General features: G+C 52.4%; 2 protein-coding genes across 3 annotated transcripts; one reads left to right on the forward strand and one right to left on the reverse strand.

Moving 5' to 3' along the window:
- Positions 1–972: 972 nt before the first annotated feature.
- On the reverse strand, positions 973–6,217 carry PPM1N (protein phosphatase, Mg2+/Mn2+ dependent 1N (putative)). Its single transcript, XM_027515459.1, has 5 exons — positions 4,490–6,217; positions 3,333–3,450; positions 3,151–3,256; positions 3,006–3,066; positions 973–1,458 (listed from the first exon to the last, which is right to left on the reverse strand). The coding sequence occupies exons 1-5, from the start codon at positions 5,402–5,404 to the stop codon at positions 1,390–1,392; spliced, it is 1,269 nt and encodes a 422-aa protein (XP_027371260.1). The 5' UTR covers positions 5,405–6,217; the 3' UTR covers positions 973–1,389.
- Positions 6,218–6,629: 412 nt separating this feature from the next.
- On the forward strand, positions 6,630–15,345 carry RTN2 (reticulon 2). Of its 2 annotated transcripts, XM_027515461.1 has the most exons (10): positions 6,630–6,856; positions 8,713–8,757; positions 8,881–9,351; positions 9,459–9,716; positions 12,139–12,346; positions 12,706–12,844; positions 12,996–13,065; positions 13,192–13,238; positions 14,508–14,566; positions 14,844–15,345. In XM_027515461.1, exons 1-10 carry the CDS (start codon positions 6,823–6,825, stop codon positions 14,923–14,925), a joined length of 1,413 nt encoding a protein of 470 aa, XP_027371262.1. In that variant the 5' UTR covers positions 6,630–6,822; the 3' UTR covers positions 14,926–15,345. The 2 variants fall into 2 exon arrangements, with proteins under 2 accessions (XP_027371262.1, XP_027371263.1); XM_027515462.1 differs by lacking the exons at positions 14,508–14,566; positions 14,844–15,345 and adding an exon at positions 13,780–13,903.
- Positions 15,346–19,812: the final 4,467 nt, after the last annotated feature.

The raw sequence follows: 19,812 nt of genomic DNA on the forward strand, positions 1-19,812 counted from the left end.
CCATATACGTGTGTGTACTTGTCCAATAAAAGGTCTCGAAAAATCCACTCCAAACTCATTGCAGGGATTACCAATAGGACAGTGAATGGCATCATGGAGAGTTTGATGATCATAATCTCAAGCCTCATCTCGAAAATGCCAAGTCTGGGAAGTCCCTGCTGGTCCAGTGGTTAAGAATCCACCGCCAATGCTAGAGACAGGGTCGGGGAAGATTTCCACATGCCCTCAGGGCAACAAAGCCCATGCGCCACAACTACTGAGCCCAGTGCTCTAGAGCCTCTGAGCTCAACTGCTGAGCCCATATGCCTCAACTACTGAAGCCGGCATGCCCTAGATCCCAAGCTCCCGAAACCACAGAACCCCTCGCTCACTGCTGTCAACTAGAGGAAGCCCCTGGGCAGCATTGAAGACCCAGTGCAAGCAAAATTTTAAAAAATAAAGAAAAAAAGAAAATGTCAAGTTCAATCTTTCCTCTAGGCTTTCACACTAGCTGTTCCTTCTGCCCCGAGGGGTTTTTGCGTGGCTGACTAGTTCTCTGATACGTTTCTACTCAGCTGTCCCCTCCTCAGAGGTGTTCACAGACCCCCCTGTCTAAAGCAACCATCCCCAGGTGGAAAATGGAATGATGACTATGGGTGGGGCCTTGTCATTGTATACCATTTTGTGCCCTGTGAATTTCAAACCAAGTAAACTTACTACTCATAGATAGCAATGTAAAAAAACCAACATAGCTCCCCTAGACGTTTTCTTAATCAATCCCCCATCTCCTTTTTTTTTTTTTAAGACCCTTGTCAGTGTCTGAGATGACCTTGTTATGGGTTCCCTTGTTTGCTGTTCCCCCACCCCCCCACGCCCCCCACTAGGAAGTTCCAGGGGGAGGAACTTCAGTGGGTCTGCCAGGTTGATGGCTATGAGCAGGGCCTTTTGCCCACAGTAGGTGCCCCATACATATTTGCCAAATGACTGAGCAAATAATGCATATGTTTTTTTGTTTTTTTTCACAAAAATATATTTTGAATTATGTAATTAAAATTTAATCATAAAAACTTTCCCCAACCTTCCTGCCAAATAGATGAAAAATAGGAAGCAAAGAGAAGGTTATTGAACTGGGTGTTTTTCAGAGTCCAGTCAGCTCTAATTATTAGACATTTGGTTTGGGGGTTTGGATTTTTTTTTTTTTTTTTTTTCGGTCTAGCTGGTGGGTGGAATTTCCCCTCTCTCATAAGACGTCTTATGAGAGGGAAGTAGGAAAAAGGGAAATAAACATTCTGGGGTTCCTCCATCAGCTTCTCTTCCTTCCGCTGGTCTCATAACTGGGGAAGGGGAGTTCTCTTCCTTAATTCCGCTGAGGTCCCTGCTGGGCAGAGGGTCCTCAAAGGATGACAGCTGTTAAGCCTCCAAGTGCAAGGCAGAGACTGAAAGGGCGCCAGTGGGTTCCTCAGCCCCTTTCTGCCCCTTCTGTAGAAACAAAACGTGGAAGACGGTGAATAGGAACCCCTTCTTGCCTCTCGGTATTTACTCCCTGGTGTTCTGAATGCTCCGTTCCTATTTTTTCCTTTGAGGAACCAACATTCCTCATCTCTTCAACCCCTTTGTTTTAGGGCGAGGGGACCCCAAGGCAGGCACTAAGGGATGGACCTGTGACCCCAGCCTGGCCAATCAGAGACACGGACACTGGTCAGGCACTTGACCCAGTGTGGCCAATGAGAAGCAGCTCTGGAACCGCGGCTGCCCCCTACTGGGAAACGCCTGCTCTCCCCACTGGGGATGTTAGGTTCCTGGGACGTAAGCCTGGAGCAGAAACTCTGTGCCACCTCATGTGGAGACCCTGCCAGGAAATGAAGCCAACTCAGAGAAAATAAAACTAACTGCATGACATCATTTGACAACTGGATGCAGTCATGCCTTAAGTCCCTGAACTCTTCAATTACACGGACCAGTAAATTCTCTGCTTTGTATTCGCAGTTTGAATGAGGTTTCTGGCACTCACAAATCAAAAGAATCCTTACTAAGTTCTCCTTTCTGCTGCTAAGAAATTATCCATACCCCCCGCCAAAGAGTAATAAATAACCCAGCTCCCTTCTCTGCCCTGCAAAGGCCTTCCAGTTTCCATTCTCATATTTCCTCCCAGACCTCCACCCTGTACCTTAGTTTATATGGCTTCACCCACCACCTCCTTGGACATCTTCAAATAAGCTTTGTGATCCCACGGACTGTTGTCCACCAGGCTCTTCTGTCCATGGAATTTTCCAGGCAAGAGTACTAGAGTGGGTAGCCATTCCCTTCTCCAGGGGATCTTCTCGACCCAGGGATCGAACCCAAGTCTCCTGCATTGCAGGCAGATTCTTTACTGTCTGAACCACTAGGGAAGCCCCCCAAATGGGGTATCTGGGCCCAATCCACAACCTCTGTCCTCTAAGACCTAGACCACCCTCAGAGATGTCCTGGTAGTCTCCGCAGTGCAATCAGGTTGGTCATCAACGTTCCGTGAATTTTTCTGCCTTATTCCTGGATGGAGGGGGTGGTGCTTGGGATGATGGCGCTTCACAGAGCAATGTTGTTGTTCAGTGGCTAAGTCATGTCCCATTCTTTGTGACCCCATAGGCTGCAGCAGGCAAGACTTCCACCTCCTTCACTATCTCCGGGAGTTTGCTCAAACTCATGTCCATTGAGTCGGTGATGCCATCCAACCATCTCATCTTATGTTGCCCCCTTCTCCTCCTGCCCTCAATCTTTCCCAACTTCAGGGTCTTTCCCAATGATGGAGCAAAGTCAGAGGCATATTTCTTGGAGAAGAAGCACAATCTCTTCTCTGCTTCTGCTTCCGATCCCACCCCCCACCTTCCCACACACACCTATCACAGTTCTTCAGGAACAGGTGTGAGAATTTATTGATATATCTGGCAAATCCACTCTGGCTGCAATTGCCCCATCACTTAAAGGAATCGGGTGGGGGCCTGAATTACATGCTTCTATGAAAACGTTCAAGAATACAGGGTCCTTACCACGCAGCGCTGTCTTGAGGCCTGGCAGAACTGAGAATAAGCTTCAGCGATGACTGTGGCCCTAGAGAGCAAAGGAAGGCCTTCAGGAGGGCATCCTCCTCCGGCCAGCAACTCTCCCATTCCAACCTACCTTACCCCAACTCACTTGCAGTAGAGTCCTCCCCCAGGAGGTAAATCCAGGATGTCCTCAGAGGCCAGAGTCCTGAAAACTGTGTTCAAGCTGGGGGGCTCTGAGGCAGAAGCACACAGCTCTGAGAAAGAGACAAGAATTGTGGGGGTGCTCGGCTGGCAGACAACCCCTTCTGCTGGACTCCCAACACCGCTCACCTGCAACTCTGCGTCCCAGGGCTGCATCGAGCAGTACCTCCTTCCTGATGGCCTCCTCACAAGGTCTGGGAGCCCCCGGAAAGCAGACCAGGAGGCAGGTCATGTTGTCCAGGCTGCCCTGGAGAAGGTGGAGGAAAGAGAGCCTGGTGGAACACGTGTGAGAGCCCCAGCACAGGGCTCTATGCCTTGGGCAGCAGTTTCCGAACATTACCCTTGTTCTAGTGCCCCCTTCCCAATCTGGTTATGCACATTTCTCGAAAGTCCCACCCTTCTGCCATTCTAAAGCAAGCCTCTCACAGAGACCAATTGCTTAGGCCACGCCCTCTCTTGCTGTCCTAGCCCACCCTATCAAGGAGAACCATTTTGGCCACCTGATGCGAAGAGCCGGCTCATTGGAAAAGACCCTGATGCTGGGAAAGATTGAGGGCAGGAGGGGAAGTGGGCAACAGAGGATGAGATGGTTGGACGGCATCACCGACTCAATGGAAATGAGTTTGAGCAAACTCCCGGAGATAGTGATGGATAGGGAAGCCTGGTGTGCTGCTGTTCATGGGGTCGCAGAGCTGGACATGACTGAGCTACAACAACGACAACTTCTCTTTTCCAAAGCTCTTCGCACTTTGCTGTTTAGCTGCTCTTCCTTCTGCCACTAATCACACCTCAGTACCCACCTCTAGGCCTAAGCGGTTGTGTTTAGTCGCTTCAGGCGTATCCGATTCTTTGCGACCCCATGGACCGTGACCCACCAGGCTCCTCTGTCCGTGGAATTTTCCCGGCAAGAATACTGGAGTGGGTTGGCATTTCCTACGTCAGTGGATCTTCCCAACCCACGAATCGAACCTGTGTCTCCCCCATCTCCTATATTGCAGGTGAATTCTTTACCACTGAACCACCTGGAAAGCCCTAAGAGCTGTCCCATTCCAAAAGACCACGCCATTTATCTTAAACCCCTCGAGTATCTGTCCATCCCATCTTGTCTCCAGTCTTCCCTCAGTCTCCGCCCTCTGCATCTTTTGACCCTGCCCCGTTCCTGCAGGCCCCGCCCCCTAATGGAGCCCCACCCATCCTCTAGTTTTACTTTAGCCTCTCTATCAAAGCTCCTCTTCCCTAAGTCCTTAGGTTCTTCCCTCAAAGACCTCAAGCCCCGCCCCCAGGACCTTGCAAAGACACGTGTCCAACAGCTGCGCGCAGAGAAGCTCCGGGGCCAAGCCCAAACAGAGGCGCGATGCCACCAGTCCCACTAGGGCAGACCCGGACATCGCGTCCCACACGCCATCAGAAGCCAAGAGCATGAACTCGTCCTCCGCTTGGCGTGCCAGGGCGGTCACCTCAGGCTCCGCGGAAACGAGTTGCTGTTCTGGGGGCCTTCCTGGAGCCTCTTTGTAGGCAAAGTCTCCCAGGGCTCTGGACACTGCCAAAGAGCCCTCGAGGCGCCGACGGCTGATGGTGCCACCCGCGTCATGGATGCGTTCACGTTCTCGGGGACGGAGGGGCCGATGGTCCTCGGTGCTGAAGGCCACGGCGCCGGCGCGACTTAGCACCGCGCGAGAGTCACCGCAGTGCGCCAGGTACAGAAAGCGCGGGGAAACCAGTAACGCCACAGCGGTGGAGCCCCCAGGCTCGCCGCGGGGCCAGAGAGCACGCAGGCGCGCGTCTGCGCTCAGAAAGGCGCGGCGCAGTGCTTCGCACACTCCCTGGGGCTCGCTGGGCTCCGGGCCTAGAGCCTCAAGTACTTGGCCCTTCAGGTGGCGCGCGCCGAAGAGGGCGGCTCTTGCCCCGCCGTGGCCGTCGAGGACTGCGAAGAAAGCCCAGCCCGGGGGCAGCCCAGGTAGCGCAAGGCAAGCGCAATGAGCATCCTCCATGTGTGCGCGCCAGCCCTGCACTGCGCTAGCCCCGAAGCGCAGACCCCACGCCGCCGCCGCACCCCCGTGCGGCCGCTGGGCGCAACGCGGCGCGTCTAGGAGGGACTGAGGCCGGTTGGGAGACCTGCATCCCTCCTCTTCTTCCTCCGCCTCCTCTTCCTTGCGGGCTGGCCAAAGGAGACGTTCCAGCAGGCGGGCAAGGGCCGCCATCCTTCGGCCTGGGGATCAGGAAGACTCCACCCTCTGCACCTGCTAACCATCCCCGCCCCACCCGCCCACTAATCCCCTGCCTTGTGACATTTTAAACCACCTAAATCTCCTTCCTATGCCCTTGACTTGCACTCAAGTCACTAGAAAGGGTTGAACTCTTAGGGCTTCCCTCTTCAGCATCTTCAAAGCGAGGCTTTGGGTTTGGATCAGAGGAAAATGACAATAGTGCCAATCTAGCACTGACCACAGCTAAACATAATTTTACATCATCATCTCCAGTTTACCGAAGAGGAAACAGAGTCATAGAAGTAAACAATATTATCGGGAAACGATTTCTAGAATCTGTATTCTCAACACAACACTCGGCTTCGGGTACCCAGCCCTGCTCTGTCCAATCTTCTCCCATATCAGTGGTCCCATCCTGGGTTTCAAAAGCTTTCAACTCTTAACTTTTTTATTTCTACCTCTCGCTCTCGGGTTTCAGTCGCTTCTCTTCCAGGTCCCGCCCATCCATTCATACATACAGTGGCTCCAAATATTTGCTATCCCCGACTGGACTCTAGCTCCGCCTCTTAGCTACAGGCCCCGCCCCCTCACTCCAGATTGCGCTCCCCTTCTGAGCCACACCATCTCCCTTGTTTTGTTCTGCCTTATTCCCCCTAGGCCACGCCTCTAGCTCATCTGTCTCGGACTGACTCCGCCCAACTCTGAATAATTCTAAATTAGTTTAAGGCCCTTCAAGTCTGAGCTCCTCCCCTTGTCTCAAAAGTTTCCAAGTAGTTTCCTCCCGCCCCCTTTCCCACTCCCATTGAGATTCTCAGCTCTTACCTTTACCTCCCAGCGGTAGAATCTTTGTACCCTCCCTTCACTGACACCTCTAGCTCCACCAGAACAGGGTCTGAGTTCCACGCCTCCATCCTCTCCGCCTAGGCTCCTGCATCCTTATCTCGCTGAGCCCCTCACCCCACCCTCGGCCCCCACTTCACTCCCACTAAAGGCCCCGCCCTCCTCTCGCTAGATCCCGCCGTTCAGACCGCCTTCCAAGACTTCTCGACCAGTAGCCTACCGCCCTAGCTCCGCCCCTCTATTAGAAAGACCACACCCCTCCATCCTCCCGCGCTTTTCCCCGCCCCCTCGCCCTCCCTCAGGTTCCTCCCCCCGGTCTGTGGCCCCGCCCCTTGCCCTCGCGCTGCAGTGCCCCCCCGCCAGCGGCCCCGCCCGCCCCTGCCAAGCCGAACTGAGGGCGGCGGCGGCGGCGGCGGCGACGACTGCTGGAGCGGCCCGGCAGGAGGAGGCGGCGAGGATGGCGGCGGCGGCGGCGGCGTCCTGGGCGCGGCGGAGATGAGCGCTCGCGGCCCCAGGCCCAAGGCGGCGTGGCCGGAGTGGGCGGGGGTCCCGATGCAGGCCCGAGGGGGGCCATGGGGCAGGTCCTGCCGGTCTTCGCCCACTGCAGTGAGTAGGGGGAGGCTCAGGCCTGGTGTGGGGCCCAGAGGCCCGGGTGGGCTCCTCTTCGGTTTCCCCTCCGACCTGGGCCGTGGGAGAGCCGAGATAGGGGAGGAGGTGAAGGAGACAAAGGAAGATCTGCCCTCCCCCATGTTCTAGCAACGGTGGGGGCGACTTGACCCGGAGAATCTGAGTGAGACTGAGCAGAGGTTGGGGGCACTGAGATAGCCGACGGGGGGCGCGCTGGGCGCTTGAATGTGCGGCGGGGCTCCGCCCGGCATGAGGACGCTCTCCAGGAGCTGTCCCCTCGCCCTGGTGCTGGCCGCAGCCTGCGGGGAGGGGTAGAGTCAGGATGGAGAAGAGGGGTCTGATTCCCCCTCCCCCGCATCACCCATCTTCGCATCCCACCTCCGTTTTCTGCCCAGAATCAGAGGCAGCTCTGGGCTCACCCGAAGTGTCCAATCCCCTGTCCCCAGGAAACAGCCAATCTCTGGGTTAGGGCTAGGACTCCTGGATCCTTAGCTGTTTTTACCCCTCCAGGTCTTTCATTCCTGGTCTCCTATTCCCCATCTGAGGAAATGAGGTGGGGGCGGGGGGTATGCGATTTCAATTTCCAAAAGGTATTGAGCATCTCCTGTAGGCAAAGCCCCAAGCTAGCTCTGAGAGGCTGAATTCCATAATTGAAATTAAGCCTTGTCTAAGCCTCATGATTTCTGAGCCCAGAGCTCTAACGGTCCTCGTCTAACATTCTCTGTCTCACATCCCCGAGGTTCTGAGAATTGGGGATTTCAACACTGACCTAGCCACTTGTATGTCTTGGGAGTCCAGATGCCAAGATTCTAAGAATTTGTTATTTCAACGTTTTAGCGTATCATCCCTACATTCTAAGATCTTGTCCCTACCTGGGCTTACAAAGGAAGGCCCTTCGTCTTCTCCCCACCCCACCCCCACCTTACCTCTCTGCTCTCATCTCCCATCATCTTCCCATCAGTCACTCTGTTCCAGTCATATCTGCATACTTCTCTGTTCCTCAAATATGCAAAGCTTAGTGCTTGCCTCAGGGCCTTTGTACTGGCTTTTCCCTCTGCCTGGAAGACTCTTCCCTAGATATTCTCATGGCTTCATCACATCATTCAGATTTCTTCTCAGATGTCATCCAAGGAGTCTTCCTCACCAACCTGTCTGAAATAGCATCCCCTTATTTTCTCTTCCCTTACTTTGATTTTTCTCCATACACTTAGCACCCAACACCATAAGTTTAATTGTTTGTGTCTATCTCCTCTATAGAGTGTAAGCTCTATAAGACTAGGGGCTTTGTTTACAGTTGTATCTTCAGGATCTAAAATAGTGACTGGAATTTATTAAGCACTCAAATAATGGTTGTTGAAAGAATTAATGAATTGAAACCTCCTAAAAGCCTCCTAAAATCCTGAAGGGTTTCCCAGGTGGCGCTGTTGGTAAAGGACCCGTTTGCCAATGCAGGAAACATAAGAGACACGGTTTTGATTCCTGGGTTGGGAAGATCCGCTGGAATAGGGCACAGCAACCCACTTCAGTGTTCTTGTCTGGAGAATCCCATGGACAAAAGAGCCTGGCAGACTACAGTCCATGGGATCGCAAAGAGTCAGACACGAGTGAAGCAACGCTTGAAGACTCTAAGATCAAGATTCCTGGATTTGAACTTCCAAGACTGAGCTTCAGATAACAGGGATAGGAAGGTTTTACAGTTTGTATACAGAATGTTCTAAAGGTCCTGTGATGAAAATTCTAAGATTCCTTAATTCAGACAAGTTTCCAGGACTGGCTCACTACTGTAACTCAGGCAGTCTAAACTTCTAAGTGTCCTCGATATTTTCCTCTTGCAGAAGAAGCTCCGTCTACAGCTTCATCTACCCCTGACTCCACAGAAGGTAAACAAAGAGGGAGGATGTGAGGGTGGAACTTGAAGGGGGCTCACAGCTGGGCCAAGGGATTAAGGGGAGTGGGTTAGGGTCTTCGTCAGAGGAGCTCATGCCCTCCTTTGCTCGTGGCAGGAGGGAACGATGATTCGGATTTTCGGGAGCTGCATACAGCCCGGGAATTCTCGGAGGACGACGAGGAGGAGACCACGTCGCAGGACTGGGGCACTCCGCGGGAGCTGACCTTCTCCTACATCGCCTTCGACGGTGTGGTGGGCTCTGGGGCTCGCAGGGATTCAGCCGCTCGCCGCCCACGGCCCCAGGGCCGCTCAGTCTCGGAGCCGCGAGATCCGCCCCCTCAGCCCGGCCTGGGCGACAGCTTGGAAAGCATCCCCAGCCTGAGCCAATCCCCGGAGCCCGGGCGTCGAGGTGACCCCAGTTCCGCCCCTCCAGCTGAGCGCCCCCCAGAGGACCTGGGGCTGCAGCTGGATCAACTGGGCTGGGCGACCCGGGGAGCAGGGACTGGGGAGGACTCTGCCACCAGTAGCTCCACTCCACTGGAAGACGAGGAGCCCGAAGGATCAGTGGCTGGAGAGGCTGGGAAAGGTGAGATGTCTGAGGTGCTGAGACTGAAGCCACAAGGGGTGGGTGGTTTCTTTCCTTAGGGCACCTCCAAAGCGAAAGCTCACAGCCTTCTCTCTCTAACTCACCAGAATTGGACCTACCACTCGCATTCGTTCAGTCCTCGCCGCTGGAAGTCTTTACTCCACAGCCCAGCCCTGTCTCTGGGATCCCCCAGACCCCCACCCCATCCCCACCTCGATCCCGGGATTCGAACTCTTGGCTGGATGAGCCCTTGCCGGACGAGAAGGAGGAAGAGCCCTGGGGGCAGCTGGAGCGAGAGCCAATCACGGGACAGTGCCTCGCTAGCACGGACCAATCAGAATTCACATTGGAATCACAAGTTCTAGGTAAACTCCGAGAGGGAAAGTGCTACTTTGGACCACTGGGAGGGTGGAGGATTGATATTTAAAGGCACCAAACTCGCGAAGGAGCGGAGAGTGGAGAAACGGAGGAGGTATTCCTTTTGGCAGGACATTATAAACTCTAGCCTTAAAAAAAGTCCCGTTACCTAAGATTGCCATTGCCTCTTTTTAAATAGCTGCCCCTCCCACTCGAGAAATTAGCCCTCCCACTGAGGGTTTAGGATTGGGATTGGCTAATTGCTAAAAAAAAAAAAAAAAAAAAAAAATCCCTCTTTTGTAGTGCTCCCCCTGGAGGCTGATTTTGGATAGGCCAAATCCCTGAAAAGGCTCTTTTGAATGTGGCCACCCGGCTCGTAAAAGTAAACTCAGAGCCTTTTAAAACTTTTCCTCTTCCCTGACCACTAGCATTGGCAAATTGTAAATATACCCGCCTTGCCTTAAAGTATGCTCAGTCTCCATGAACGGTTCCTATAGATTGGTTGTAGACATTCCTGCTTTCGGCTGTTTACAAAGAGAGCCACACCGTTTTGGAATAGTTCCCACCTCTATGGAGAGCCATTGGCTGGGTACAAAGGGGGCCCCGCCCCCTATTCCCTCCCTCCCGGTTCCACTGAAGTGGGCAAAATCCCTGAGAAGCAGCGGTGTCTGTAGCCTCTCACTCGGAGGAGCCGAGATGGGGAGTAAAGGTGGGCTTTCGGGGCGGGCTGGGGCGCTGGGACGCGAGGGCTGGGGGACCGTGGAAAGGGCCCCAGATTCGCTTTTGTCGCCCTCAACTCTGGGGGAATGTTTCCTCTTGGTCCCAGATTCCCCAGAAATGCAGGCTGGGGCTGAGGGGCTGTGGGGGTACCTAGGGAGGGCGTGGTGGGAGTGTGGGGTCCCCTCTCTCTCCAGCCGGAGCTTTGGGGCCCGAGAGCAGCGAGGCCCCCTCCCCCTGCCTCTGGTCCAGGCGGCGCTGTCACTCAGTAGCCGGACAGGCCAGCACAGCTGCGGGAGAGGCTCCCTCCCCTCAGCGTGCCTAAACTTAGCCCCCGCCTCAGACGACCCGGCCCCTCCCCCACCCAATGGCCCAGGCCTTGGGGAGCCTGCAGGGGAGGGGTTGAGGGGAGACCTACCCTAGTTACAGTAGATGGGAGGATGTGTACAGGGAGGATGCAGAAGTGAGGAGAGTCAGACTCTGAGGGGGACTGGTTGGGATGGGTCAGTTTGATTGCAGTAAGGGTGGTAGGATGGAAACTGTCCAGAAATAGATGGCAGGGTATCAGGCTCTCAGTTCAGGGCTCAAAGGGGAGCCGATTATAGGGAGAGCTGTTAAAAGTTAAGATGAGTGAGATGAGGGTTGGAGTCCAAAGGCCACTGATCAAAGCTTAGGCTGGGCTTGGGAGGTGAGTTAGAAATTTGAGTTAGAGCCTAGGAAGGAGAATGATGTCATTAATACACTTAGGACTTAGATATATGTGTTGGTAGGGTTTCAGGGAGATGTTACTTTATACCCCTCAGGGTACATAAAATAAAAAGAACAATAACCCATTGCTGGGTAGGATGCTGGGAAAAGGTCACTTTCATTTCACAGAAAAAAGGATTGTTAACTCTTGTTTGTAAGCAATCCAATAAAATTTATGATACTTGAAAATACAAAACTAGTCCCCCCTGCGATTTGACCCCTGGGATTGTATCTCAGAAACAGAACCTCCTGGAGGTAAGAATATCTACAGGAGGCTGTTGTTTGCAGTACTGTCTAGGAAGGGGACGGGGGGAGGAAACAAAAGAAATGGCCTGGCAATAGATACGTGGTTGAATAAAATGAATAATGGTGTAGCTACACCATGGAATATTGTGTAGCCCTTAAAAAGAATGAATTAACAGCTGTTCCAGTTGACCAGAAGAGAATTCTAGGAGAAAAAGTAGAGTGAGATATACATGATGCAGAAGAATGATTTTTTTCACCCAAACTTCTGTTCACACATAATAAGGAGTAAGCTTGTGGGGACTTGCTAGACAGTTAACTTGGGTTTTCCAGGAGGCATGCGTGGAATGAAAGTGTTAGTCAGTCAGTCATGTCTGACTCTTTGTGACCCCATGGACTGTAGCCGGCTAGGCTCCTCTGTCCACGGGATTCTTGAGGCAAGAATACTGGAGTGGGTAGCCTTTCCCTTCTCTAAGGGATCTTCCTGACCCAGGGATCGAATCTGGGTCTTCCACCTGGCAGGCAGATTCTTTACTGTCTGAGTCACCAGGAAAGCCCAAGCATGGAATAAAAGAAGACAAATAAAAATCTGGAAATTGGGTTAAGGCTCCCACAGGTGTGTCAAGAGGTCATGGTTCAGCCCCGAGACAGGAAATACGAGGTCAAGAGGTCAGCCAGGGCAGCTCCATACCCCAGCCTGATCGCCGCCCCCTCCCTCCACAGTGGTGGACCTGCTGCACTGGAAGGACGCGAAGACGTCAGGAGTGGTCTTCACATGCCTCATGGTCTCCCTGCTAAGCCTCCTGCACTTTAGCATCGTGTCCGTGGCGGCCCACGTGGCCCTGTTGCTGCTCTGCGGCACCATCTCTCTCAGGGTTTACCGAAAAGTGCTGCAGGCCGTGCACCGGGGGGACGGCGCCAACCCCTTCCAGTGAGAAGCCCCGGCCCGGCCCCCCACCCCTTATCTCTGTCCAGACCCCAGAGCTGACCCATGACCTCAGATCAGGCACTGACTTCTCACTCGGGCCCCAACCCATCCTCTTCCTGTTCCTAACTCCAACCTGATATCCTGACATTAAACCGAACTCTGACCCTTAGCTTCCAGCCCTGACCTCTGACCCTAACCTCTGATCCTTAATCCTTGATCCCATCTCCTGACCCTGACCTCCACCCTACCCCTCTACACCTGGCCTCCTCCCCAACCCTCATTTCTTGTCCTTGTCTTGGGCATCCCCTCAGCCTGGGCCCCCTCCACCTGCCGAGTTGCCTCACACATCTCTGTTCTCTCAGGGCCTACCTGGACGTGGACCTGACCCTGACTCAGGAGCAGACTGAACGCTTGTCCCAGCAGATTGCCTCCCGTGTTGTCTCTGCGGCCATACAGCTGCGGCATTTCTTTCTGGTAGAAGACCTCGTGGACTCCCTCAAGGTGCCCTGAAGCACCCCCACCTCCCTCCTGGGTCCTCAGCATTCACCTGCCTGCCCCTGGTGGGGTGGAGGGGGAGGAGGGCCATTGCTGTGTGAGTTCCCAGCCTGGGGTGCACCCTGTAGGCTCTGCTGACCCTCACCCTCACCCTCAGCTGGCCCTTCTCTTCTACATCTTGACCTTCGTGGGTGCCGTCTTCAATGGTTTGACTCTTCTCATTCTGGGTGAGCTGGGAAGGCTGTGGAGGGCAGGGTGGGGAGGTGGGGCGCTGGGGCTTGGGGGGGACAGGGTTATGAATGGAACTGTTAATCTCCGGGGAGGACCCTGACCCCCCATCTCTGTGCCTGCAGGAGTGATCGGTGTATTCACAGTCCCTCTGCTATATCGACAGCACCAGGTGAGTGTGACAGGCCTTCAGTTGGCAGTACCCCAACCAAACACAACTTGTCTGATCGCCCCCTGCCCCCCAACAGCCAGGGTCGATGACAAATGTCCCAGCCAGAGAAGAGAGGACCAGCTGGTGTTCCTACCCCGACAGTCAGGATCTGACACATGCCAGGCACAGGTGGTCTGCCTACTGCCCTTCCTCCATGCAGCTAGAGCCTACCTAATACATTTCAATAGTCAGAGACAGGCATTTTGATTGGTGTCCCATGACAGAGCCAGTGGCAGAGCCAGGATCTAGCTGATGTATCCCAACCCAAGGCAAGTGGACTCACCGATGCTCCTCCCCAACAATGATGCAAGGCCTGCCTTGACATGTCCTAACTCCGGAGAAGGAGCCTGACTGGTTCTTCTCTCCCTGACACAGCAGGAGGCCAAACAACACTCATCCTAGCTAGAAACAGGCAGACAGATGAATGCCTCCTCCTGACAGCCTGATACCCTCTGTCCCTGTGATACCACCAGGGACTGACAAACACATATTCCATTTGCAGACACACAGACAGACTGATGCCGTCTATCCCTACACATAGCCTGGGTCTGACTGGCACCCATCTCAGCCAATCAGGGGGACTGACTGATGCCCTCACTCCCTGAAACTGCGAGGGACTGACATTTCAGTTAAATCAGGTGGGATGTCTGTTACCCAGAACACTGACAGAACCAGGGCCAACTGACATACCTCCTATCCAGAGACAGACAGATGGACTGCATTCCATTTTGACATTCTCCAGCACAGCTGAGAGCCCAGTGATGCCCATCCCTGCCAGGGACATAGTCCTAACTAACTCCCTCACATGCTGGAATCACTAAGACTCACAAAGTCAGCTAATGTTGTGAATTAAACTAGTATTTAAATCAATCCACTCAGGGACTTGACAAGCAACACTAATGCCCTCTGCTCTTACACTGTCCCTAAACACACACACATACACACATCTCAAAGATTAACAATAGTGCCCAGGACACAAACTCACTGGCAAATTCTTGTGTCTACCCATCATCCCTTCCTACACAGAGTACGGTCCAATCAGTTTGACACTTCAACTTGGACTTCTGACTTCCAAGGGTATTTTATTAGGTTTAGAGTTGAAGGTTGCATGGTAGGCCACTCCCCCAAACTCCTGATTTGAGGCGGGGGGGAGGAAGCAGCCACCTTAATGAATTAGGGAGAAGAGCACCCTCCAATCTCTCCTTTCACCCCTCTTCTTCATCCCCCCAGGCCCAGATTGATCAGTATGTGGGATTGGTGACCAATCAGTTGAGCCACATCAAAGCTAAGTAAGTGCATGTGGTGGAGATGGATGGGATGGGGAATGGGGAAACTTGGGGACCGTTCCCCTTGCTCCCTTTGCGCCCCCGGCCCCATATTCCTTATACCTAAATCTCCTGGGGTTGAATATCTCCTTCCTAAAAGGTAAGAGACAATTCCATCGCAGGCCAGTAGGTGGAGGGCTGGGGATGGTTTGGGCCCTAAGTTCCTTCTTCAGTTTTCCCTTTAGTTCTCAGAATTATCCTCTCTTGCCCCACCCCTTGACTCCACCTGTTTCTCACTCAGGATCCGAGCTAAGATCCCAGGGACCGGAGCCCTTGCCTCGGTAGCAGCTGCAGTCTCCGGACCCAAAGCCAAAGCCGAATGAAAGAGGTGTCTCTGCCTGCGGGACGCCTGCTCCCACCCCGTGTAGCCCTCTGCCCTCTTCCATCTCCCTTCCATCCCTGCCCTCTCCCAGCCTCAGCCCGAGCCATTTCCCAGTGGGTGTCAGGATCACTCACACCAGGGAGTTTGCGCAAATTGCCTGAGCGACCAGGACTACATTTCCCAAGAGGCTCTGCTCTACGAGTCCAAGGAAAGCGAGGCACCTTGGCCACGGGGCCTGCTGGGACTTGTAGTTGCCTAGATAGGGCGCACGCCCTGCACTTCCGTGACCCCACCGCTGGAGGCGCCGTGAGGGCTTGGTGTCTCTTTTGACGCCACTAGCCCCAACGCTGGGGCTTTGCATGGGGCCCAGGGGAGGCCTGAGCTTGGATTTACACTGTAATAAAGACTTCTGTGGAAAACCCAAGGCCTCCTGTGCTTCCAGCCCCCTCCAGCTTTCATATTCCTGCCCTGAAAAGTGTGTAAGTGATTCTCAAGAAGGAACCTTCCCCATCTCTGCCGAAGAAGAACCGAGAGGCAGCGGATCCCAGGGCTAGTCAGGCCTTGACGGTCGCTTTCCACACCTGTACTCCTGGCAGACATCACTAGGCGATCCCCACACTCTGCCTGCTGTGCCCCCGTCTCGCCTGAGTACCAGACCCATGTATCCAGCTGCCTTCTGGAGGACTCCTTCCTCAAATCTATCCAAACCTCTTCTGGTCCTACCTGATTTCCAAGTCCGGGAGCCCCCTCCTGTCCACGTTGTCGCCCAGCCGGAGACCCAGATTTGGCCCGGGGCTCCTACTCCCTCACATCTATTCAGTCGTGAAGCCACACCTATTCACTCTCTCAAACGTCTCTCATCCACCCACGTCTCTATTCCAAATGCCTTGGGAATAAACACAGGGCCTTGTGGCCTCTGGGCCTCGGTTTCCAAAACTAAACCGGGGCAAGAGAAGGCAGGAAGCTCGACTCTAAAGACCCAGGGACCTTGGGACTTCCTTGGCGGTCCAGTGGTTGAGACGCTCCGCTTCCCCAGAGGGGGCAGTGCGTTCGATCCCTCCTGGGGGAAATAAGATCCCGCACGCTGTGCAGAAGGGCCAAAAAAATAGGGGAAAAAAACCAACAACAAGCCAATAGATTGGACTTGAATCAGCTTCTCTACTTTTCGACTACGTGACCTGCAGGAAGCCTCCCTTTCCTCAAATGAAAAGTTGTCACCCTAAGCTACCTACATCCCACTCAGTTCCTCGGACTTTGATGATCTGTATACCACCTGTTCTGCTAGTTAACTATTTTGTTCTTTTTTGCCATATCACATTGCTTGTAAAATTTAACTCCCAGACTAAGGATCAAGCAAGGGCCCTTGGCGGTGAGAGCACGGAGTCCTAATCACTGGACCACCAGGGAATTCCCTAAATTGGTTTATTAAAAAATAAAGCAAACATCTTTTAAAATGAAATGTTACTCCACCACTAAGGAAGTCAGTATCCCTTGCCAGCAATAGAAGACAACAGTTAAACGCAAAACTATTACCATTTAAAATGTTTACTTGTGCATCACTTAAAATCTTGCCTCTAGTGAGGCATGTCACATTTTACAAGATACATAATAATAAGAGTGGTAGTTACGGTATCAGATTTTGTATACAGGGGTTGCCTAGCAGCAGCTTGCTGCTTAAAAGAAAGAGTACTTGAGGGGCTTTTCCTGCATCTGGATTTGGCAAGCAGGGGCAGTGTTTTGTTTTTGTTTTTTAGGGGCAATGTTTTAAACTTCCAAATAAAATAGCAACATTTCCTAAAGATATTTTTATTGATACTTTTCATAAGATGAAGTGTCCATTTGTCTTTATCAAAAGCTGGAGGAAGAGGGACTGGTTGAGATTATGGACCCAAGAATGTCTAAAGCCCCCAAGCCCATCCTTGGCACCCCCACTGGAGGCAGGAAACAGGTTGGTGATGGGAACAGTCTTAATTGAGTCACTCACAGTGCCATGTCTGGCTTTTATATCCATCTGCTTGTTATGATTCCCCCTAGTTGCACTAGTCTTGTTTTTCAGACGGGGAAACTGAGGCTCAGAAGCATGCAGATCTTATTTCCCCACCTAGGGATGGAACCTGTGCCTCCTTGTAATGGGAGTACAGAGCCTTAACCACTGGACCACCAGGGAAGTCCCCATATTCTTGCATTCATTGTACAAACGTTTAGCCAGCATCTGGAAAGTGCTCAAGCACTCTTTAGTTATCAGGGACACAGAAATGAACCAAAACAAAGTCCATGGTTTCATGGAGTCGCTATTTTAGCGGGAGCAGCCAGACAATAAGCAAATGGACATAGACAAGGGTAGGTGGTGATCAGGGTGATGGAGAGAAGTCCAGCAGAAGAAGGGGACAGAGTGACAAGGCTTGCTATTTTAAACTGGGTGGTCAGGGAAGGCCTCATTAAGTGGTGATATTTAAGCAGAGGCCAGAGTGAAGGGAGGCAGTGAGTCATGGAAACATGGAGGAAAGGAGACTCAGACAAGGGAGTCAACAGATACAATGGCCCTGGGAAGCGAGCATGCCTGGTGTCTGCAGCAAGTGATCTGTGTGCCAGAAACCAAGTATATGAGGAGAGAGGAGTAGGAGGACATGGGGTCAGAGAAGTGCAAAAGGCTAATCGTCAGGATCGTAAAGCTGTGGTAAGAGATTTGACTTTTCCGCTGAGAAGGGAGACACGGGAAGATTCATGTCGGGGAATGACATTGTTGTCAAAGGATCACCGACTTGGATTATAAAAGGATCACTTTTTTTTGTTTGTTTTAAATAGTAATTACGATGGCACAGTTTCTATTTTCCCACGTGGATGGGCTGTGTGGATAGGGTAGGGTACTATCCGTTTCTATGGCTCACTTTCCTCGGCCATAAAATGCAAATGCAAAAACTGATGATCTCTAGTGTTTAAGCTCAATGGGGACAGAAATTCTGTCATCACCAGTACCTAGGATTGTGTCTGGGACTCTGTAGGCGCTCATTGGAAAAGACCCTGATGCTGGGAAAGATTGAAAACGGGAAGAGAAGGGGACGACAGAGGATGAGATGGTTGGATGGCATCACCGACTCGATGGACATGAGTTTGAGCAAGCTCCAGGAGCTGGTGATGGACAAGGAAGCCTGGCGTGCTGCAGTCCATGGGGTCGGAGAGGACTGAGCGACTGAACTGAACCGAGAGGCGGAGAGGACTGAGCGACTGAACTGAACCGAGAGGCGCTCATAAACTTTTCAAAGGTTTAGATCGCTGAAGTTCCACAAAAGAACAGCAGGTGTCGCACCAGCCCTACAGCCGCCAGGGCGGAGTCTCCGCGGCTGGGCTAAATCAGACTCTTAACGGAAACGGACACACTTGAATTCAGATTTTTCAGGAAAGAAGCTTCTGAATCCCGAATTATGAATCTTTTTTGTTTTAAAAAAATTAATGGACTTCTCTCTTGGATAAAAGGGGCTTCAGTCTCTTTAACAGCTAGACACGAGGGGGCCACGTCCTGTACCACCGTTTCCCAGAATGCGCGGCGCTATGCAAATGAGACAGTTTCCAAAGAGACGTGATTCAATTCATAGGAGGCAAACGCAGCATTTTGGGAGGATGTCTGTCGTAATAATATTGGTAGAGTTTATAGATGTTGAAATCGACAGTTTCACAGTCTCGCAAACTATATCACCATAACTGTAAAAAAGTAGAAATTTCTGGCTTTTATATAGCTGTACGGGTAAGTTTTTATGTTGCCCGGATGATCCTCAGTGGTCTGGGGTGCAGGCTTCAAACCTGTAGCTGTCTAGCGACAGAGTGGTTCAATTCCACCTTTCGGGCGAGGTGGTTTCTCTTTTTCTTCTTCCAAACTGGACATTAGAATGCGAGTTGGCCCAGAGGACCTCGGACCCGCGTCTGGAGATATCGCTGCAGTCTTTGTTTTTCGTCGCTCAAGTTTTTCCCTGTGAATACATTCACACACCCCACCCCTGCCCGCCCCGGGGAAAACCAAAGAACACCAAAAGATGAAGAAAAACTCGTGTATACTCTCAGTTCTAGGAAATTTACAGTTAGAAAGTGATTCTAGATTCCTCCCCTTCACTTGCTTACTCACTTGTTCAGTCATTTACCCACTCATGTATTTAATCACGCATGCAGTTATAAAACCGTCGAATATTTATTCCTTTAATCATTTATTCATTCACATATTCAACAAGCATCTGCTGGGTGACTGCTCCATGCCCAGCCCTGCACTGAGCGGTCTTGGGGACACGCTGATGACTACAAAACCCTGACCCTGACCTCGTGGCCAGTGGAGGAGACAAACTTTAAACATTAATTAATTCCCCATTGAATTAACAACTATCAAAGTGTTCACTACTGGGAAGACAGGTACAGAACCTATGCTGCTGCTGCTGCTGCTGCTGCTGCTAAGTCGCTTCAGTCGTGTCCGACTCTGTGCGACCCCATAGACAGCAGCCCACCAGGCTCTCCTGTCCCTGGGATTCTCCAGGCAAGAACACTGGAGTGGGTTGCCATTTCCTTCTCCAATGCAGGAAAGTGAAACCTATGAGGACATCTTATAAGGAGACCTGAGTTCAGGTAGGGTGTCAGGGTAACGGTTGAACATATACCTGAAGGATGGGAGTGAATTAGTCAGCAGAAGGGGAGAGTATTCCAGAGAGGGAAACAGGATGGCTGTAATAACAGGGATGAGGATGGTAATAATTGCACCGTTACTCTGTGCTCAGCGCTGGCATGTATAAGCTCACTGATACCCTTCAGCCCATTCTGCAGCTGAGAAAACTGAGGTTCAGAAAGATGAAGCCTTTTATTCAGGATCACCTTTGGGAGGCCTCCAACCCCAGGGCTCTCACACCCTTGG

This window comes from Bos indicus x Bos taurus, chromosome 18 (genome assembly GCF_003369695.1).
Source record: "Bos indicus x Bos taurus breed Angus x Brahman F1 hybrid chromosome 18, Bos_hybrid_MaternalHap_v2.0, whole genome shotgun sequence".
NCBI classification, from domain to species: Eukaryota; Metazoa; Chordata; class Mammalia; order Artiodactyla; family Bovidae; genus Bos; species Bos indicus x Bos taurus.